At 40.2% G+C, this 23,910-nt stretch overlaps 1 protein-coding gene across 3 annotated transcripts in view; it reads right to left on the minus strand.

Moving 5' to 3' along the window:
• The window catches only part of MDGA2 (MAM domain containing glycosylphosphatidylinositol anchor 2), a 601,160-nt gene that overhangs the window by 89,694 nt on the left and 487,556 nt on the right, over positions 1-23,910 (minus strand). For all 3 annotated transcript variants that reach the window (XM_034433316.2, XM_034433314.2, XM_060693980.2), the window contains exon 10: positions 7,190-7,338. In XM_034433316.2, the coding sequence (XP_034289207.2) occupies positions 7,190-7,338 (149 nt within the window). The remainder of the gene's footprint in view (positions 1-7,189; positions 7,339-23,910) is intronic.

Raw genomic sequence — 23,910 nt, forward strand, 5'->3', positions numbered from 1 at the left:
AGGAAGTCAGTGCAGAGAGTGGTGAGGATGGCAGAAAATATCATTGGTAGTTCACTTCCTTCTATCCAGGACATACTGTAGCACATAAGTGATGCTTGAGCAGAATCCGCAGGATTGTCTGGGATGCTACACATCCTCTTCATGTCTTGTTTTCCTTGTTACCTTGTAGGAGCAAACTTCATGGTACCCGAAGCAGAACATCTATTCAATCAGTTTTGTTCCATAGAACATCAACCTCTCTCTCTCTCTCTCTCTCTCTCTGTGTGTGTGTGTGTGCGTGTGTGTGCGTGTGTCTGTGTGTTTAATCCTCACAATCAGGAGGCTGTGAGTTCAATCCTAGGTAGAGGCAGATATTTCTCTCTCTGGGCACAAAGAGAATATATCTGCTGAACAAAACTCCGCATTGGCAACAGGGAGGACATCCGGCCAGTAAACATTCTGCTAGCTCCATTCAGTTGCCCAGACTCCACCCCGCAAGGGATTATGGGGTCATTAAAAGAAGGTGTGTGTGTGTGTGTGTGTGTGTGTGTGTGTGTGTGTGTGTGTCTGTACAATATGTATCAGTGGGGATATTCAACTGGTAGCGGTGGCTGTGGGAGGCTCCGCCCACCTGCCCGGATGTCCCATTTATCTATGTTTTTGACATTCTGAGCATGTGTGGAAGGCGCACGCTCATATTTGCGACCCGGTAGTGAAAGTAAGTGAATACCACCCCTTGTTATGTATGTATGAATATAGCAGGTATATATTTATGTATGTATATACCATGTGTATATGTGTGTTATGTAAGTGTTTGGGTAGATATATACTTTCTCTTGTGAGCAGGCAACATTTTTAATGTGGGCCGGTGTGCTCACAGTAAAAAAAAAAAATGACAATAAAAGTTATCTTATATCTCTCAAGCTTAACATTATGTGCAAGACTTTGGAGATGCTTGCAGCCACGGAGCAAGAGAAATCCTTTCCAATAAACAGATCAAGCTGTTACTATTTAGCGTACATACATCCTCTTATTTTTCTGGTTTCCATCAGTGCGGAAGGTAGAAGGGGGGGAAAAGCTGCTTTCTTTCAAATGTGTCTGCAATTAGAGACATCTTGAACACATCACAGGGCAAGCTATCTTTCAGCAAATTCTCAGCAGGTGTCAACAGGGAAAAGCATCTAATTAACACCCTGACTCTGGAAGATATTGCAGCAATAAAGCCACCTTTGAAATCAAGAAGGGCTGCATTGTGAAGTGGCAGAAAATGATCACGCTCTGCCTACAGTTTGTCGGGCAGCTCTCTAGGCTGCCACTGTGGGGACTTGACTTAAAGAGCTGGCAGGTACTGAAGAAGAGTCTGATTTTCTGCCACTTTTTGGAACTGCCACTTGACTGTACAATGTCACAAAAGTCATCTGAGAAAGCTGGGGGAGGGAGATGGGGGAAAGGAGTCTCTATTCTTCAAAGAGTCTGATGCTACTATAAAGTAGGGTTTGGAAAAGTTAAAAGAAAAAAGGCAGAAGAGAACGAATACGTCATCACCTTATAGAGTTTAGAAAGTAAGCGGCGTCCCTTTTTTGGAGAGGACAAATACTGGCTCAACTTTCTTCCGCCCAGTATTTACAGTAGTGGCCAAAATTGTGGAAACCTTTTGGGAAAAGTGTATTTTCTAAAACTAGCTAATAATGCCACTTTTTTTTTTTTAGTACTACCATAAAATTAGATATCAATGGAAAGATCATTTAATCAAGAATGTAATGCAATAACTTTTATGAAGGATTTGCTATTAGAATAGCAGTTACAGGATAAAGAAGAAAAATGAAACATGTGGAAAAAACGTGATATGCAAAAATTATCACCATAGAAAAAATGAGATATACAAAAATGATCACCCTGTCAGTTAATAGTTGGGTAACCTTTAGCATGAATTACAGCCTTACAACATCTTCCCATGGAGTGAACCAAATCTTTTAGTTCTGCAGCTGTTATAATGTGAAACCAAGATTGAATTATTGCTTCTATTAACTGGGTTTTATTGCTGGGTCGCTTCTGATTAACAAGTTTCTTTAGTCAGCTCCATAGATTTTCAATTGGGTTAAGGTCTGGGCTATTCTCAGGCCATTCCAGCAGTGGAATATGATTAGCTTGAAACTCAAAAAAAAAAAAAAAGTGGTGTTATTAGCCATCAAACTTCAAAAATATACTTTTCCCAGAAGGTTTCCACAATTTTGGCCACTGCTGTACTCCATTCTGAATTAGCCGGTAGTTCACTCCCAGCAGGTCCTATGACCACACGTTTTTTTTTTGTTTTTTTTTTTAGAAAATGCAATTATTATTGACTAATGCAATAATTGGGATTGATAGGGATCCTACAAGCTCTTAAATAGAGATAACACCTACCTGCTACTCTGAGCTGAAAACAGACTACAATTAATTCTGGCTTTGTGATATGCTAAGCAAGTTATCTAATCGCGTTGAATCATGACCAGATGACACAGACAAATTCTGTTTGGCCCACACTCAATTTGACTTGCTGACACATTTCAGACCTTGAAATGAAGGTTGCATATTTTAATGGCTTCATCAACGGAATTTTAATTAACTGCTGACGACATTTGAGGAAGATGTGACTACAGATGGAAATTAGTAAAGATGTGATAATAAACAACTCAATGCAAATATATTAATTCCATTCTGCCCAACACAAGGATTAATGCTCTGAAAAGAGATTCTGGAAGAGAACATTCTTGATTCCTAATTGCTAAACCACTTTTAATGCTAGATTTCTCTGCCAAGAATGAGCAAAGCAAACTTGATTGTGGCTTATGGAAAGTCTGAAGTTGAGCATTCTCAAGAATGAAAGCTTTTCTGGGTTTATGATATCCCAATAAGAGAGAAACCACATTTTGTATTGTCCAGCATATTAGAATGTGGAGTCCCTGGTGCTCTCTGAGCTTGGTTATTTTCCTGCAGACATGTCATTACCCAACATCTGCAAGAAAATGACCAAGTTCAAAGAGTACCAATGACCTTAAGTTCAACCTGACCTACAAATATTCTCTTCTACTGATATCAGAATGTATTTATTCTTCCAATTTCTCTCTCACTAATATTTAGAAGCAGAACAAAAACAGCCTTAACTGATAAGTACTTGCCACGTTGCTTTTCCTGCCTCTCTGACATCTTGCCAACATCATGGCAATCTGAGTAAAGAATGGGGCAAGCTTCCAGTCTGGATTGTCACCTTATAAGGGCAGATCACTTTCTCCATAACTGGAACTGGGAGTCTTACAGTTGTTATGGACCTAATTTCTCTCAGCAATAATGGAATTTCAGCTTAAGTAAAAAATTTATATTCCTTCAGATAGATATTCTCATCTAATCACTGCATTTCAATTTAATTAATTAATCAACCAGCCCAAAACCTTTCACTGAAAATCATAATAATCCCAGTTGTTACGGCACTGAATAATGTTAACCAAAGGCAATGATTTCTGGATAAATGAACCATCAATATCATTTGATACTTAGAGCACATCACCAGCTTCAGTGAATCTCACAGATTCACAGTGGCTATTCTGCCCTGCAGCTTGTCTATTCTAGAAAATGCTGTTTCTGACAAGAACACACAGCTAGTCCATTTCTTGCAATGTGGATTGATTACAAGACCAAACAATTTGCTTCTCCTTTTCAACCAGCCCCATTAAGAGATATATATCATTAGCAGCAAGAAGCACACATTGAACTGTTGCAAAATTCCTGAAATTTCATACCAGATACCAAGGAACACAAATCCTGCTGCGGCCTTTGAGATCTGAGCTTGCCTTAAGAGCCAAGGTAAGCCAACTTCCCATCATGGATCTGTCAGTTCATTCAAAAGCTGCTTATCTTCACAAGTGCTGTTTGATAATGCCTTGTAAGCTTTGCCCGGGGGCCTATTTTTCAAACACAAGCTTCAGTTAACATTTAGCATGTCCCACCATAATAGAAAAAGGAACTCACAGGTACTACTTATGAAGCCTTTATGATTAATAAAAAATAAAAATCAAAGTACTCATGTTGCTCCTTAGATATGGAATGATTCATTTACCATGTACACTTGCTCTGGCCGATAAAGTAGATTCAAAAGGCAGCCGAATGTAAACTTTATAACCCAGTTAATAAAAACAGAACAGCTCCTCTTGAGTTTCTGCCTAACAATCCATACACTCTTCTCATCCCAAAGCTGCATTTTATACATTCAGTTTGCCTTTTGTTTATCTAGCTCTAAGCTGACTAAAGAAACACAAAATGCTATGGATGAGGCAAAGGACCATTTAGTCCAGCCTTCTGGGTTGCACCTCCTGCCTCCCTAGCAGTTTGAAAGCATGCAAGTGTGAATAAATAAATAGGTACCACTTCAGTGGAAGAGTGTTCCATGCACTTTGGTGTATGGTCATGCTTGCCACATGAACATGGAAATGTCTTTGGACAATGCTAGCTCCCTCTGCTAAGAACAAAGAAAAGGAAAATGTCTATGGAGATATTCAGTTATCCAGGTCATGGTTGTCCCAAAGATAGTTTTTCAAGAGGCAACTGGACTTTCTGGTTTTTCTTTGAAGACGTTTCGCTTCTCATCCAAGAAGCTTCTTCAGCTCTGAAAAATCTTCTTGGATAAGAAGTGAAACATCTTCAAATAAAAACCAGAAAGTCCAGTTGCCTCTTGAAAAACCACCTTTGGGATAGAAAAGGGAAAGCTTTACCTTTTCTGGGTCACATAGTAGACAATCCTGCCCTTTGGAATGAGCTGCCCCCAGAAATTTGTAAAATCTCTGATCTCCGTGTATTTCGCTGTGCCCTCAAAACCTTGTTGTTCCGCCAGGCTGGGCTATCAAGGTAAAGATTTTAATTGGGTTTTAAAAATGGGATTTTAAATTGAGCCTATCATTTAATAATTTTAATAATTTTAATTTTTTTGTCTGTCTTTGTGCTTTTAATCAGGCTGTACACCGCCCTGAGTCCTCCAGGAGAAGGGCGGTATAGAAATAAAATCAATCAATCAATCAATCAATCAATCAATCAATCAGATGAATCTGGAAAGCTCAAAAACATCGACCCTTCTACTCTTTACTTCCCCACAATTGGCCTTTACAGCATATCTATGAGGTCACCATAGAACCATCAAAACCCTGAGGGGGATTAATTTGATTTGCATATCACATTAAATCACACTGTATTTTTCCTTAATATGGTTATTTTGATATGTATATGGACTGCAGTTATCAGATTTTCTTTGGAGATGTTGGTAAAGATTCCTGAATTGATGGTCTCAACAAACTGGAGAGCACTAGATGGGGAAGCACTGTACTAGATCAACCTAAGAAGAACATTGAGTAAATTAGTCAAGTCTTTTTAGAGTAGCCTGTTTGCCTATATTTTTCCGGCTTCCAATTAGTCAGGTACATACTAAGATTTTAAAGATTGCAGTAGGTAAAGGTAAAGGTTCCCCTTGCACATATGTGCTAGTCGTTCCTGACTCTAGGGGGCGGTCCTCATCTCCATTTCTAAGCCGAAGAGCCAGCGCTGTCTGAAGATGTCTCCGTGGTCATGTGGCCGGCATGATTAAATGCCAAAGGTGCACGGAATGCTGTTACCTTCCCACCAAAGGTGGTCCCTATTTTTCTACTTGCATTTTTTACGTGCTTTCGAACTGCTAGCTTGCTGGGACAAGTCACGGGAGCTTACCCTGTTACGCGGCACTAGGAATTCGAACCGCTGAACTGCTGACCTTTCGATCGACAAGCTCAGCATCTTACCCACTAAGCCACTGAGTCCCTTAAGATTGCAGTACCATTGCCAAATAAATGTTGCATCATACAAGCAGGATGTCAAATAAAGGGTAGATGGTGACTTTTGGCAAAACCTAGGGTGATTTCATTTGTTTCTGTGCAAACTTCCCCATCGACTGGAAGCTAGAACAAGAAAAAGAGAGCCAATACAGATCTCTGTTGCTGAACTAAACTCATTTGGATGCTACTTTAAGAAATGCTCCAACACTGGAATTTTTTAAGAAGATGTTGGATAACCATTTGTCTGAAGTGGTGTAGGGTTTCCTGCCTGGGCAGGGGGTTGGACTAGAAGACCTCCAAGGTCCCTTCCAACTCTGTTATTCTATTCTATTCTATTCTATTCTATTCTATTCTATTCTATTCTATTCTATTCTATTCTATTCTATTCTATTCTAAATAATTTAAATGTATAATGTGTCTTTTTAACTGGGAGTAAGAGCAGGAACAAGTTTGGGTTTCCATAAGGGGCATGGCTATTGTAAAATATTTATTGCTCACAATAATCCTAATTTCATACAATATTCTTCTATTAGTGGGGGGTTGGACTAGATGACCTACAAGGTCCCTTCTAACTCTGTTAATCTGTAAAAATATCTGTAAAGCTTTTGTGCCCAATATATATATATATATATATATTTGTCTTTCTTGGACAAAAGAGCACATTTCAAAAGCACTGAGGTAAGCATACCTGTGTCCTTACATAGGATCCAAATATTTTCTTGTAAATAAATATTATGCTTAACACTGACATTTCAAAATACAAGGTTGCCTCTAATTTCTGCCTGCCTTGACTAGAAACTAATTATGGATTTAGGAACCACACACCTCTGTCCTGAATCCTTATGAGATGTAATTTAATATCCCCCATTCTTAACCAAACAATAGGAAGAGATCCAATGCTGGAATAGTAATGAAATCTGTCCATTGACGCCAAACAATTTCTAATACGAAATCTTCATTTGGGCATCCTTCCACGTAAGTCTTAATATCTCTTGGGATGCTCCCCACCCTGCACCATCAAGACATTCAAAATATAATGGATGCCAAAGAGAAGTTTTTTTTCATACAAACTTCAGTTGAAAGTTTGTAAATGGCAGGCTTTGTAAGCAATTGGCATTATATTTGTACCTTGCCTGTTGCATCTCCATATTGGCTGAACAGGGGAAATACCTTTTGTCCCCCACCTCTGTCCTGCATCCTAGCAAAGTGCAAATTGATTTTACAGATGAGTGAGCCATCTTTTCTACACCACAGCAAAAAAATATCTCTTATCTAACTGCCATCCAGACTGAAAGGCTCCGTGAAAAACAAGGGACAAAAGCAGAGCAATATTGGTTAGCGAAAAAATGGTCCTTCGGAAAAGCACCTGAAGTTCTCACCTGCCGGATCCCCAGATGATAGGTGAGGATGCGGTCCACAGCATCAGGATTCATCTGGGTCCATTCCAGGCTGTAGGCATACACACGGGCTCGGTTCTGCCACAATGGATTGTAGGTGTCATAGTAGAATTCTGGAGCATATGCTTTGCCTACAGGTAATAAAATGTACAAGTATAAGTCAAGAAGGGGAAGTACAGAGAACAACAACCAACATTTTTTCCCCCAGTTCTGTGTTGAATAACTGCCAATATTCTCCCCAGCTGTTCTTACTTTGCCTTTGCCTAAATATCTGAAGCTGATTCTTCATTTCAAATATTCAATAAAAAACCCTGAATATTCACAAAACAATATTCTCTTCCCAATTTTCCTTATGCAACAATATAGAAAAGTCCTGAGTTGGGATGAGGCCAACCGCTTACCAAGTCTATCTTCTGCATCATATGTTGTTCGACCAGATACATTTAGGAATCGCATAACGCAACAACAGAGAATAACCGTCTTTTCCCGTTGCTGCTTCCCAGCAGATGATATTTGTCAGCCCTCCCAGACAACAGAGAATAGGAGAAAGGACTAGATGAACTAATTCTACTTTATGGTAAGGGTACACTAACAAAGTACAAAGTACAAACTTCCTGCTGCCACTTTTAAATGCTCTATCCATTAGGGTGGCTCCACAGGTGGGATTCAGAAATTTTAGCAACCGATTCTCTGCCCAGTTACTAGGTGGGCGTGGCCATGGTGGGCGTGGCCTACTCGGCCTCCTGCACCATGGGGTGGGGGGCATTTTCACCCTCCCCAGACTCCAGAGGCTTTCCTTGAGCCTCCGGGAAGGCAAAAACAGCCTCCCCCAGGCTCCTGAGACCCTCCAGAGGCTGGAAACGGGCCAATTTTTGGACTTCCGGTACTTCCAGTAGGCCCATTTTTTTGCCCTCCCCAGGCTCCGGAGGCTTTCTTCGAGCCTCTGGGAGACCCTCCGGAGGCCAGAAATGGGCCCATTTCCAGACTTCTGGAACTTCTGGTAGGCCCGTTTTTCACCCTCCCAGAGCCTCCACATGGGCCCTGCACTTACCTGGCATCCAAAATGGGCTGCGTGGAGACTCCTGGGGTGGGCGGGGCAGGGTGGGTGGGGTCAGCCAGTCCTTGCAAGTACCAGTTTTGCAAACCAGATTAAAATTAACATCCAGTTTGCCCGAACCGGTCGAATCTCACTCCTGGGTGGCTGCTTCTTAAGTTTGTTTCTCTGGCCATTAAGCCAGAGGCCTCCAATCTTTTGGGCAGCAGGGCCCGGTTCTGTGGAGAGAGGCTTTTCCATGGACCAGGGGGAGTGTTTTCCCATGCTGTTTAGATCCCACACATGTGCAGATGGGGCTTGGCTCATTTGGCCCAGTTTCTGGCCCACTGCAGACCAGTGCTTGTCCCGGGATTTGAGAACATCTATGTTAAGCCACTAGGCACTCCTGCTTCTCTTTTCCAATTGTTTCCTAAGCAGCATCTCTTTCTCTCATTCTCCAAGGTCACCCGCACTTTCCATTATATATTTAATGTACAAAGCCTGCAACTCAGGAGATAGCAAACAGCCATTCGAACTAGTAGCTATGGGTAGTTTGATCTTTGAATTTGTCCAGTTCCTTTCAAATACCTTCTAAATCTATAAGCCTCACCTTGGCAAATGCCAGTCCATCAAACCAAGGGCAGCAAATCCATGGTAGCACCAAGTAACATCAGACAGTATGCAAAGAATACCAAAAGTTGGATGATCAATAACCTGTGTTTTAAGTTTAGGGATGGTGCTAAAGAAATGACTACATGAAATAATGTTTTTTTTTTTCTTTTTCAGATATTCTTATATTTATTATTCCAGTGGTTCTATACATGAAATAATGTTTTGACGGGATGGCAAGAAAACACAGGATATGCATGAGTTGGAAGGTAAATGGCTAGAAAATGTGGTAACAATGGGCAAGTGAGAAGGAGATAGGTATAGGGGGACTTGAAGGGCAATGGGAAGATCTATTACTGAAGCAATGTTCACAAATAATACACAAATTCAGAAAAATACAGTTTAAACTCAGTCCAAGAAACAAACTTCAGAAAATGTCTTAGATAGGCCCTCCCTAATTTACACAAAGGGGGTGGAGGGAAAAACATGCAGTTTTGAAAAAATCTATAACTGTAGCTGTTCTAATAAAAATAGTTTTAGACCCATTTAGATTAATTTCAAAATCTACCCTAAAGGGCTGACAATATGGGCTGATAGTCAAGGCAGCTGTCATGATGACAGAAGAGGAAAATAAAAGATGGAAGAAGAAGAAAGAAGGATGGAGGAATATAAGAAAGGGTTATTGGACAATCACATCTATTAATGCCAAATTTCAGTGGCAACATTTGGGGAGGAGGTTCTAAAAGTTGCAACTAAGCTCTTTATTATTTGTGTATACAATTTTATTAAAAATATTTAAAAAGATATGAAAAGTCAAAACTGCAAAAAAAGGAAAAAGAAAATAGCAAAGAAAAAAGATTCAAAAAAATTGTTTCTGATCTTCTTTAACAACAGTTATAAGTTCATATAACTTATCAGTTATAAGTCAAATTATAAATTTACCTCTTGCTCTGAGGAAGCTTCTTGGATGAGAAGTGAAACGTCTTCAAAGAAAAACAAAAAAAGTGCAGTTTCCTCTTGAAAAAGCACCTTTGGGACAACCATGGCATGGATGGCTGAGGATCTCCATAGACACTTTTGCTCTATGGCTACAATATAACTCTCTTTTTTTTCTATATTCTGTCGAATCCTCAGAACCATAAATCATACATTCATTTTTTTTTCTGGTTCACACAAAAAGCCTATAAGAGGTTTCCAGTCAGCAATAAATGTAGAAGTCATGAGTCATGAGTCATGAGTCTTTGCCAGATTTTACACTACATTAATTGCTGCTGGCTAACACAACTTAGTTTATGCGATCAGTACGAATTACGAGTGATAGATTACAGACACATATTGGATGGACCGTTTGGTGAAGAAAATTTGTGAGTTTAAAGGGGATTGGGAATGCATTTTCAAACTTTTACACGGACATTCTCTCTAGATTGATTGATTGTTCTGGTAGGCCTTTTTGACCGAAAAGAAAGCTAAGCGTGTTACCAGTCAATCTGTCATGGTTGCCTCACTATGCAGCCCTGCTAGCAACCAGACAATAGTAATGGGATGGGGGGGGGGGAGGGAAATTTGGAATGCAAGTGTGCCGACTGGAAGCCTGACATGGACCCAATACCCGAGGTCATCAGCTGGGAACACCCAAGGCAGACAGACCATTACTAAAACAAAGCGAGTGCAAATTACTGGTGGAAATTGGACAATAGGAAGTCCAGGGGGGAGAAAGAGTAAGTTTTCCTATGCTGTTTGCTGTTGTGGTCCACCAGCAGCCTGCGGAGCTGGCAGAGGAGTCAGACAGTGAGGAGGCTGCGGAGGAACATGGGCCAGTCCTGGAATCTGGGGAAGGCACTGAAGGCAGAGATGGGGCCAGGGCCATCTGGGAGTGATGCACGGACTCCGGAGCCCCCAGAGTCGGACAGCAGAGAGGCAGAGGAACTGTTCCTAGTGCACACATTCACAGAGCTGCCAGAAGGCAAGAGCAGCTAAAGCAAAAGGGACAACTCGGAGTAAGGTTAGGAGATGATTGGCCCCTCTCATTAGGCTTAAAAGAGAAACAAAGGCACTTGGGCCTTTTTGCAGGAAAGCAATATTGCTGACTCTGTTTCCAGTTGGCGTCTCTTGTTTGTTTCTGAACTTCGTGGGGCTTTGCCAAGTAAGGCTTTTGGCAGGGTGTCAAAGAAGATAAAGGTTGGTGATAATCCGAAAGGACTTCTTCCGAAGGACTTGTTTTGTAACTAATTGGGACTCAGCTAGGAATGAACGTAATTCTCAGCTGTTACAATAAAATAGGTTTATTTGGGACTAATTGTGTCTTGTAATGACTCAGTAAGCCTAAGTCACAACATTTGCATGTGAAATCGTTAGAACTGGCTTTTCTACTTCTGTACCCATATGAAATCTTCAGTAAAGTTATACTCTTGGTAAAAGGATGTCCCAGGAGTTTCTTTGGCTGCTGAGTTTCAGGAGCGATAAATGGCTCCATGAAATAGCAAGAGCGCTTAAACGTATGTACCGCTTTACAGCCCTCTCTAAGTGGTTTACAGAGCTAGAATATTGCCCCCAACAATCTGGGTCTTCATGAAACTAGTTGATATCAGATATAAGGGTGGATACCTAAGCTACCTTTATATATATGGACATGAGAACTTTTCTTCTCTTGGGAAACTCTGCCCCTGTTGTGAAAATATCATGGTCATGCTTGGCCTTGAATGGAGACCTACATGGCTATTTGTCAGCATAGGCAGGAGAACTTCAATTGCTATTTGCTTCAGAAGATATCTTATCTCTCTCTGGCATCTCATATTGATGATGAATGTGCAGTCTCCACAGGGCAAGGGAGAAAAAGCATCACATTGCTCAAGTAACGAAGCTGTTACCTGAACTGTCAGGAGAATCAATATGGAACAAAGTTGGTTGTGTTCAACAGAGTAATGCAAATGAAAGGATGTGAGATGGGGTGGGGTGGAGGGAGAGAGAAACCTGCATTTCTCAAAGAACCACGATACATGAAAGTGTTATACTCAACTAGGCAACCCATGCCCCTTTGGGCCATTGTTTCTGATATATTTTCTTACCTAAATAGAGAAACAGAATGATCACAGGCGGGCAAAAAAAGCAGCGGGAGTCGGAGCAACTTCCAACTTATTGCTGGCTTCCACACTGAGTTTCCTTGTGGGAAGCTGACAGCATTGAAAATCCTCCCCCTCCCACATATACATAAGGCCTAGAGTAGACCAATAACAGTCAAGTCTCTGAGTCCATTAGATGTTGGTGAGTATAGAATAGAATATAATTATTTATTGGCCAAGTGTAATTGGACACACAAGGAATTTGACTTCGGTGCATAAATTCTCAGTGTACATAAAAGATGTAAGTGATGAATCATGATCATAGTCATCATAAATACATTCATCATGGATCATAAGATACAACACTTAGTGATAGTCATAAGATACTAAATAAGCAATCAAAACCCAAGTCTACTTGGAATGGTGATTCACATCTCCCCACCTTACAAACGTTTCATTTTATTTCTTTCTACCTCAGATAATGATAATCTTAACATGTACTGTACCTGAACATGTGATTGAAAACACATAATATCTGCATGCTAACTTTCCTAAGCATCTTGTTAGGTAGTTCACTGCTGTTGTACCTCACTGCAGATTGTACAGAGAGATCTCAAGCTGGAGGACAGAAAGAGTTACCTTTAATGATGTATTGGGATATTTTACTTTTATGTTATTTTAGTTTAGTTGGCTTTCCACAGCATTTCATTGCTGTTCTATTCTTGATCGATCTCTCCTATTTATCTGTATCTCCAATTTCTTAATTCATATTAAGAAATGTAAAATTTGTTACTACTGGTTCTATGGGCGTGGCTTGGTGGGGGTAATGTGACTGGGTGGGTGTGGCCAACTCTTTTTTTTTTACTTTTAAAAGCATTTTTTTCTACAACCTCTTCGGCCAAATTGGCCAGATTGTAGAAAAAATGCTTTTAAAAGTCTCTGACGATCCGAGCTGAGCTGCACGATCATCAAAGGCTTTTTTTTTTTTTACTTTCAAAAGCATTTTTTTGGCCGAAGAGGTTGTAGAAAAAATGCTTTTAAAAGTAAAAAAAAAAAGCCTCTGATGATCGTGTGCCTCAGCTGGGCATGAGGGGGGGGCAGGGATCTTTGCTAGCAGTTCTCTGAACCACCCGCAGCCATCGCTACCGGATCGGGCGATCCAGTCCGAACCGGGAGCATTTCACCCCAGTTGAGGGGTGTTTGGAAACTCAAACAGTATTTGCTGTGTGAGCAAGGAGACAGGAAGGAGGCTGGGCGTGGCTTAGCTCAACTATTCTGTAGTAAAGCTGCTTGCTGCTGTGAAAGTAAAACTGAAAGTGAAACTCCTCTGCTTGTGTTTTGCATTTGGAACAGATTTCTTTTCAGGTGAGGAGGGGGAGTACAACTCCTTAGCATTAGAGTGTGTTAATAATAATATAGGAAATACTAATGCTCTGATGGTCATTTCGAAAAATCCTTTCTTAGTGAGCACCTAGAAGCCAAGAGGAACATATGTGGCAAATTTCAAGTTTGTAGGCTTTACAGTTCTGGAGATTTATGATTAATGCGTGAGTGGTTTTCACTTTGATATATATATAGATGAGTAAAATTTTAATCACTTGAAGCTGGTCTCTCAATCATTATAGTGTGAACTCTCTCCAAGAGCTCACAAAGTTCTTTCCCCCAATTGTAAATCTCTTTGGTATAGACGGGATGGGAACTTAAAAAAAAGTTTAATAGATGTTATGAGTGTTTGTTTAACACTCGATGCATTTGCCATAAATACAGAGAGACATGCAGCAATTACCATGACAGGGTGCAATAGAGGAAATGAACTGAGGATGATATTCTAGCAGATGGCGGGAAACCATTACCTTCTCCTGATGGATAAGAAGCTTCTAGTCTCAAAGCCTCGTTTGTTCCCGTAATTACCAATTTGGTGAGGAATCTGCAGGCGGAGAAATAAGACTCCACTGTTTATGTGTTTGTCTGTTAAATGGCTCAGGGAAGATACAGCATTTGCATACGGAGACACACTCGGTAAGAAAGATATGATTAGGTTCTATGGAGAATAAAGTCTTGGCCCATTTTTCTCTCTCCGGGCCTTCAAAACTTGAGGTTGGAAGAGAATAATTTTTAAGGATGCACAGTCTTTTCTGGGTGTGTTACAGGGTGCAGCTTAATTCAAGAGAAGAAGTGAGAATTCAGGAACTATTGGCTACAATGCCTCTGAGACACCTTCATGTTTAGAGACGTCCTGTCAGATGTATTGACATTCTGCTGTAGAAGCATGATATTCAGGAAGTGAAATGGGAAAGAGTCAACCACAACCTCCTCTAGAGCAGAGAGCTTATGGATTTCATTGTCTTGCAGTCAGCACAATAAATTGCTTCCCTCCTTCATGTTCAAGGCAGAGCATCCAAGGCTAACCAGGTTTCTCTGGCACTTGATACAATACATTCTCCCTCCCTGTCAATACAAGTACAATTGACAATTGGCTATCTCTTTATAACATCTGCTATGAAAACTTCACCTTAATCAATGAAAGGACTGGCCCTTTTCATTCTCTGCATACAGACTGTACAGGTCACGTCTCATGTGACCAGGGGTGGGATTCAGCCAGTTCGCACCGGTTCAGGCAAACCAGATGTTAATTTTAATCTGATTCACCGAACCGGTTGTTCCAAAGACTGGCTGACCTTGCCCACCCTACCTCGCCCCTCCCAGGAGACTCCACGCAGCTTATTTTGGATGCCAGGTAAGTGCAGGGTGCACGCAGAGGCTCTGAGAAGGTGAAAAATAGGCCTACTGGAAGACCACAAACAGACCTGTTTCCGGCCTCCGGAGGGCCTCCAGTGCCCGGGGGAGGCCGTTTTCGCCCTCCTGGAGGCTCCAGGAAAGCCTCTGGAGCCTGGGGAGGACGAAAAATGGGCCTACCGGAAGTACTGGAAGGCCCATTTCCCGCCTCCGGAGGGCGCGCAAAGCGAACCGGTTGTTACAACTGGTGAATCCAAGCACTGCATGTGACCAACTTAATAAGGAGTCAGAGCCCAGAGGCATGGTTCTTCAAATGTTTTTCAGTATGTGTATGGCAAAATGAGTATCACCCGGACTGAGTGGCTTGTGGCAGTTGCTGCAACTGACAGTTTAGTTGATCCTGAACAGTTGAGACATCATGAATAAATTGGTGCACCTGTTAAGAGAATTGTGGGAATTCAGGTCTGGAGCATTTGGAGAGCAGCAGGATAAGGAACTTATTTGCAGGGCATACTCCCAAAGGCTCAGAAGGCATGCAAGTAGATTAGGAAGTAAAGGAAGAATAGGAAATGTACAACCTCATCACTCTTTTTTCAAGTGGGACACTGATAGGAATTCCCTTCATAAGGTTAGATAGCTTGTCAGTGTGTGTTGATGAGCCCCAAAAGCTGATTTTGAGACCCAGAGGGCTAGTATCTTGGAAAGCCAAAACTATTCTCAAAGGATTATAATACTTTCTTTTATGAGTTCCTGTCCTTGCTATATACTTGTCTGGCTTTCCGCGCAAAACTTTCATGGTGGCTAATATACATCTAAGGCTTGCGTTCAAAGGCAGAACTGCTCAATAGAAGGTTGCTGTGATCTTATAATTGCAATCTTGGAAATGTGGAAAAAATTATGGCTGTCTTTCCTCGAATGTTACTTTCCTTCTTTATGAAAGCAAGCACTCAATTTATAGATCCTAAGCACACTCTCTTTAGCCAATAAGCTATCACCAGTTGCAGATAGTCTGAAATATGCTATTTAACTCATTGCCCATTATTGTACAATTTATATTTTATAAAGAGGAATAGAATTTAGAATAGAATAGAGCTGGAAGGGACCTTGGAGGTCTTCTAGTCCAGCCTCCTACTCAAGCAGGAGAACCTATACAATCTCAGACAAGTAACTGTCCAGTCTCTTCTTAAAAACCTCTAGTGAAAGAGCACCCATGATTTCTGGAGGCAAGCTGTTCCACTGGTTACTTGTCCTCACTGTTAGGAAATTTCTCCTTAATTTCAGGTTGCCTCTCTCTTTGATCAGTTTCCAACCATTATTTCTTGTCCTGCCCTCGGGTGTTTTGGAGAGTAATTTGACCCCTCTTCTTTGTGGCAAATATTGAAATACTGCTATCATGTCACCCCTAATTCTTCTTTTCTTTAGACTAGCCAGACCCAAAATCTGCAGCCATTCTTCATATAGTTTAGTCTCCAGCCTTCCAGGAGATAATAAATGAAACGACTGTTTCTGTTTTTGTTGCTTATGTAATTGGGGGTAGGGGGAGGAAATTCATTCATACTTCCAGATTATCTGCAGAAAGAATGATTTCTGTATCTCTAGGCTCAATTTAGGAGAATAATTAAAACTGAAAATTAGATTCTGTTTTCAGCAACTTTATATTTTTTGCACTATCAATTTTCTTATTACCTAACATAACATACACACAATGGAAGCTCTTCTGTAAAAATAGTAACCAGGCATGGATCACCTTTCTTTAATTCTCCCTCCCTCTCTCTCTCTCTCTCTCTCTCTCTCTCTCTCTCTCTCTCTCTCTCTCTCTCTCTTTCTATCTGCCTTTCTTATTTTAAGTGATCTATAATAAGTAAAGTATGAAGTTCGTGTAAAACATAAAAGACCGTGTAATATTCAGGGTCAAAGCTAAGCAAATGTGACACCTCCTGGCTGACAAGGAGAAAAACACGAACGGTGCTACCTTTTTTCTGACTCTTTTACCACCATTCCATCCTTTTGAGGCAACACATTGTCAGATTTGTCACTAGTTCCCTTCCCTTTCTGTCATTCTCTCTTATTTCTGGAGCTTATATCGACATCTTATTTTCTGAAAGATGTCAGCACACTTGTAACATTTACACCGTCAGTAAGACAGATGCTGCAATGTCATCACTCACTCACTTCATAATTAGCCTTATACCATACTTAGTCTGGATTCAAGTCTATATGACAAAGTGCATATATGGACTGTATCTGAGGAAATAATATTTTGCACAACTACACCATTCCATTTTTCATGCATTCATACAGATGCAAACAGAAAATTGTTCAAGCTCAGCAAATATCTACACACACAAAAAAAATCATAGACTAGAGAATACAATGGAACAGAGGCATAATATTTTAAAGGGGAAAATGCACTCATCAGGAAAAGTCACTACAACTATGCATATTTATAAAAAATGCACATAAAACCATGCAGATTTTTCAGGCAGATTATTTTCTGAGGAATTTGCAGGTTGATACTGAAATACACTTATGGTTGAAAAAAGGACAAGAGATTTATTTGTATTTTCTGACTTTTTGGAGGAGAAGAAAGTGTAGCAGGCTATTTACAGGGAACTTGATGGCCACCTGTACAAATCGTACAAATGTTGGTACTAACAGATTCCGGGCATGTATGTTTTCCAGCTGTTCCACAATCACCTTTCTTTCCAATCCTATTCTTATTTTTCTGCTTTGACATATTCCAGGTCATCAGTACCCTTCCTAACATGTCATACCTAGAACTGGATGCTGTATTCCAAGTATCAGTTGATCAAGGCAGAAGAGAGGACTACAGTAACTTATCTTGATCTTGGCACTCTTTGTACTTTCTTCTCCAACTATTTATGCATATATAAATATATAAATATTCTATTCTATTCTATTCTATTCTATTCTATTCTATTCTATTCTATTCTATTCTATTCTATTCTATTCTATTCTATTCTATTCTATTCTATTCCATTCCATTCCATTCCATTCTATTCCATTCCACTCCACTCCACTCCACTCTATTGTATTCTACTCTGACAGAGAAGTTTGGTAGGGGCAATGCCCAAGACTCATTCACAAGCCAACATGAACTGTTCCTGGTAGGAAGGGCAACATAGTCCCTCATAGATCAGACCCAATTGGCAGCAGTTTTCTGCTTTTTCAAAGAAAGAGTGGGCTGCACCTCTGTCCTTTGTATTAGAAGCAACCTACAAAGGGGGTGGGGGTGGGGAGGCAAACAAAATGCATAAGATTTTCCCTGGATGGATGGCAGGGAGAAACCATATCAGTTTGCCTTCTGTGGCTGGCCAGGCCCATTTTGATAACTACTGTGTGAGGTCCCTTCACTTAGCCAGGAAAAACCAAAAATGTACAAGTACAGATTAGACCAAGCCTGGCTCAAAAACAGTAGCTGTGAGAGGGTTGACAATTACTTAAACCTGAGCCGGCAGTTGCGGTAGCAGCCAAAAAAGCCAATGCAATCCTTGGTTGTATAATCAGATACATAGAATCAAAATCACATGAAGTATTAGTACCACTTCATAAAGCCATGGTAAGACCACAGCTGGAATACTGCATCCAGTTTTGGTCACCTGATTACAAAAAAGTTATTGAGACTTTGGAAAAAGTGCAAAGAAAAGCATCTAAGATGGTTAAAGGCCTGGAGATTAAAACACATGAAGATCTGTTGCAGGATTTGGGTTTGTCTAGTATACAGAAAAGAAGGACTAGGGGTGACATGATAGCAGTATTCCAGTTTTTGAGAGGTTGCCACAAAGAGAAGGGTAATTTGGTAAACAAATTTGGTAATTTGTTTACCAAAGCACTTGCAGGAAGGATAATAAACAATGGATGGAAACAAATCAAGGAGAGAAGCAACCTGGAACTAAGGAGAAACTTCCTAACAGTGAGGACAATTAACCAGTGGAACAGCTTGTGGTCAGAAGTTGTAGGTGCTTCATCACTGGAGGTTTTTAAGAAGAGACTGGACAGTCATTTGTCAGAGGGTCTCCTGCTTGAGCAGGGGTTTGGACTAGAAGACCTCGAAGGTCCTTCCAGCTCTATTCTGATTGAAAACAGGTCACTTATAAACTTAGGACAACGTGTGAACCTGATCATTATATCTTCCTCCTTTGCAAATCTCCTTGTGAGGTAGGTAGGCTGCCTGCTTGCCATTTTAAAGCTGAGTCACAGATGTTGGGGTTTTTTTTGGCTGGGTTGGGTTTTTTGTATAGGTTGTATAGGTTCCATTTGAGCAGGGGGTTGGACTAGAAGACCTCCAAGGTCCCTTCCAGCTCTATTCTGATTGATTGATTGATTCATAAGAATGTTCCCACCTCTTCTTAAAATTTCAAAAGTGCTCATATTTCTCTGTATAATGAATTTCCAAGAAGAGATCGGGTAGGCCTCGAAACGATAGGAAAGCAGGATGAAATAAGAAAACCTATGAAAACCTTCCCTTCGTTTTTTTTTTTCACAGCAATCTCCAGCCTTTCAAGCACCGCCCACCACACCACAGGGAAGAAAAGTATTTTTCTTCTAGCTTAGCAAAACAAACAAGCCCAGCTGTTTCTTTGCTTGTTTGCTTAAAGAACAGACAGGCTTTCTCCCTGCAGTAAATCGCCTCTCCCTGATCTTTTTTTTTTGCATTTGAAAACCTTTCCTCTTAGCGTTACAAGGCTAAAGGAAAGGAGTGGTAAAATGGTTAAAAAGAAACCTTCTTAAACAAACAAAATAAAAACCCTGCCAGAAATGAACTAAATAATAATCCTCCCCTCTGTTTGCCCATTCTGTTCCCCTCCTGCACGCATTACTATGGTTTTCTTGTGTAGGTCATAATGTTTAACAGATTAACAGAGTTGGAAGGGATTTTGTAAGTCAACTAGTCCAACCCCCACCCCACCCCACTCAAGCAGGAGACCCTACACCATTTCTGACAGATGGCAGTCCAGTCCCTCTTTGAAAGCTTCCAGTGATGAAGCTTCCACAACTTTTGAAGGCAAGCTGTTCCATCGGTTGGACAGCTCTCACTGTCCGAAAATTTCTCCCTATTTCCAGGTTGAATCTCTCCTTGTTCAGTTTCCATCCATTATTCCTTGTCTGGCCTTCAGGTGCTTTTGAAAATTGCTTGACCCCACATGTGTCAAGAGAAGTGTGATTTCACTTCCCTTTTTAAGATGAAATCATCCCTTTTATGGCCTCTTTTGCTGGGCAGAAAGAATTAGGCCATAGCACATGAACTCATAAGTAGCAACAGAAATAGCACTTAGACTTATATACCACTACACATGCTTTACAGCCCTCTCTAAGCAGTTTACAAAGTCAACATCTTGGCCCCAACAATCTGGGTCCTCATTTTACCCACCTTGGAAGGATGGAAGGCTGAGTCAACCTTGAGCTGGTGAGATTTGAACTACCAAACTGCAGGCATCTGGCAGTCAGCAGAAGTAGCCTGCAGTACTGCATTCTAACCACTGCGCCACCGAGGGTTATAATAGTGAAGATTCCTTTAAATATGATTCAGGTCCTAGTGACTGCTTTTCCTGATGACTTTTCTTACTAAGGACAGAAGAGTTGTTCTTTATTCCTTTCTCCTTGGAGATTTTCCCAAGCTCCTGATCTAGTTTACATCTCTTGATTTGGCTGGTGGTTTTCCCTCCAAATATCAACAGGGTCCAATCCCTCTCATCTCTTTGAGATCCATCAGAATTTGATCCAGATCCATCCAGAGGGGTGATCCCCCTAGTTGGGCAGATATACTCTTAAGCAAACTCATAGACTGGCAAACCACACAGCAAAAGCAGACAACCAAAATGTGTTAGCCAAGTATCTGCTCAGACATGACACAAAAAGTCTTGCCCAAATCAGAACTGTTAGGAAGAGTTCATGAGTCAGGGACAGGGCTGGTGATCAGGGAGGGCAAAAAAGGCCTCCCCAGGTTCCAGAGGCTCTCCCCTTCTTGAATTTATGGTAGGACCATTTTTCACCCTCCCCAAGCCTCTGTGTGCACCCTGCACTTACTTGCATTCAAAACGGGTTGTGTGGGGACTCCTGGGAGGGGAGGGTGGGGTGAGCGGGGCCAGCCAGGAGTGTGATTTGGGGGTTCTCCAAACTGCACAGAATCTTAGCTAGAGTTTCTCCCAAACCCCTGCAAACCCCCAGCAGCCCACCCCTGGAAAGGGTGCTTCATAAGGCAGGGGCTCCCACAGAATGCTTGCTAGTTTCCATCAGATTTCAACATTTGGGGGAAGGGACTAGCAACTGGACAATAATACAGAAAAAAATAGTTTTTCCAGTCCAGTCTTTATTTTTGGATACTTCTAATGGTCTTCCATCCAAGTAATAGCAGGCTAAGCCCTGTTTGAAAATCAGCTCAGATTTGCTGGATGCTGCTACTTGCTATGAGAAACAGATGCAGCTATTCTGTAATGGTTGCCCTGGCTGCCTATTTGATTCTGCGTCCTATTTAAAATGTTAAGTTTGCCTGTGAAGTCCTAAATCATTGCAGATCATGTCACCTGAAAGACTATGTGCATCCAAATGAGCCTGCTCGGATTTAATCCAATGAAGGATCCCTGCTGTTTACTGAGCAAGAGATAGGAGACTGAGGTTGTTATAAATGATCTATTTCTAGCAATGGCCCCACATTGATGGAATGCACTCCCTTAGGAAGAATAAACAGGCAATTCAATAATTGCTTTAAACTGGTATTTTAAGAGTTTCTTTTAATTATATACTTTGTAAAATGCTACATATTAACAATGCTCATTTTAAAGAGGCCAGTGTGGATGTACTTTGATGAACAGATGTAATTATACCATCTTCCCAATGATAAATTGCCATGAAAGTCAATTTACGGTATAGATCCTCTAATAGGAATGAATAAATGAAGCTGGAATATTTGCTAATTGAAACGATGCCTAGTTTAACACATTGTGCTACGCTTAACCATAGCTTGCTGAATAAATGACAATGGGCTAAATTCAGATAATACACCAAGTAATAAATCATAATTAACAGGATACAGTGGCTTGGTTCACATGACACAATCAACATTAAAGTATTTTGTAAATTTTTTAAAAAATGTACATTATGCCTATGCTCCCCAATACCTTTGTTTTGTCAACTGTGTTTGGAATACAAATAGTCTTCGTTTAGCAAACATGAGCCTTGGTGGCGCAGCAGACTAAAGTGCTGTTAAGTAGCACCAGCTGCCTACAATTACTGCAAGTTCAAATCTCACCAGGCTCAAGGTTGAATCAGCCTTCCATCCTTTCGAGGTAGATAAAATGAGGACCCGGATTGTGGGGGCAATAAACTGACTTTGTAAAAAAAGAACACCGCTTGGGGGGGGGGGGGGCGAAAGCCCTACTAAGCAGGTATATACAAAAGTATGTTATTGTTAACGCATTGTAAGCCACCCTGAGTCTCCAGAGAAGGACGGCATATAAATTGAACCAATAAATAAATAAATAAACTGCCTCAGACATCATTTGCACTTATGATAATGATTATAGCTTTATAATTACCATATTTTTCGGAGTATAACATGCACCTTTTTACCCCCAAAAAGGGGGTGAAAATCTGGGTGCGTCTTATACACCAAATGTAGCCCCACCCGCCCATCGGCCCCCACCCTTTGGCCTGTGCCTCTCAGCAGTTACCTCCTTGCAAGCAAACAGCAAGAAAAAACAGCTCCTTTCCGCTTCAGCATAGGCTAATTAGCACAAGTTGATTAGATTGGTCTCCTGACTCTCAGTTGATTTGCTCTCAGCTGTTTTGCGCAGGGCTCTGCTGCTTGCTGCATAGAGTGCTAGAGCAGATTTTTTTCCCCTTGTGCTAATCAAGCTATGCTGAAAGCGAAACTGAAAGTAAAGCAGGCTGTTTGCTGCAACGAGACAAAATTAGGCAGAGGGAGATTTCTTTTTCTTTTTCCTCACCAAAAAAGTAGGTTCCAACAATGGGAAATTTAGGGCAAAAGAGGAGAGTTCAAGAATTTTAAAACACAAAAGAAAAAAAGGAGAAAGAAAAAGGCAAAAAGAAAAATGGGGAGAAAAAGAAAAAGAAATGAAAGAGAAAAATGTTATACATATTTAGAATTGAAATATGAATAGTAATAAGAAATAAATGGGAAACCATGATTGTAAAAATGAAATGAATATTAATTGGAACATTTGTCTTTGTATTTTTGAAATCTAGACAATGATAACTTTTTATTTTTTATTTTTTTTAGAAATATGAATAAGTATAAACTGTAACAATTGAAATACCTTTAATGGTATATTGTGGTGAAAGTAAAAAGGATTAATTATAGCTTGGATAACAGCTAGAACATTTTAAATTTAATTAGGGAAATTGTAATGATTGAAATATTTTTAATTATATATTGCAATGAAAGTAGAAATGATTAAGTTGTGATTTGGAGGATTATATGGGCAAAACTATGTAGGTTATTGGAAGAGTTTAAGATGTGAAAATGAGTAACATAAGGGGAAAATTATTTGGTTTATTATTATGGGTAAATATAATTAATTGATTTGTAAGAAATTGGATTGCATGGAAATAATTGAAATATTCATGTTCATATTGATTAATATACAAAAAAAGATAGTTATATAACTAATTGATTTATATTAAAATGTTGAATGTGTATTAAACAATTGTAATATTACATAATTAACCCACATTGATTATGATAATTACATAATCAATGTGAGGATGGATATAAAAATAGATGACAATGGAAAGGGGTATAATATACAGTAGAATCGAAGGGAAAAATTGAATTTGATTAAGATTAGAGATGAGGATGAAGGGTAATATCGGTTTTTTTAAAAAAATAGATGAGGAATAAATATGGCAAAAAGGAAATACAGAAATTGTAAATTTAATTGAAATGACTAAACACTGTTTAAATTTGTGAACCAGCCAAATACTCTGTTCAAAGAAAATACATTGTATGTTTGTATGCGTGTTTGTCTAAAAAAACCAAACAAACACTTTTTTAAAAAAAAACCAAAAAAGGTAGGTGCGTCTTATACTCAGGTGCGTTTTACACTCCGAAAAATACGGTAATACCCACATTTGTCACTTTTGCAGGTCTGCAAAATAAAGAAAAGCTGAAGTAATATCGAAATACCTCTGGGTATTTCGCTGTGCACTCAAGACCCTGTTGTTCCGTCAGGCCGGGCTATCAACATAATAATTTTAAATTGGGTGTTTTAAATTTCTGGGGTTTT

Source organism: Pantherophis guttatus, chromosome 1 (assembly GCF_059756535.1).
Source record: "Pantherophis guttatus breed Tessera chromosome 1, ASM5975653v1, whole genome shotgun sequence".
Taxonomy (NCBI): domain Eukaryota; kingdom Metazoa; phylum Chordata; class Lepidosauria; order Squamata; family Colubridae; genus Pantherophis; species Pantherophis guttatus.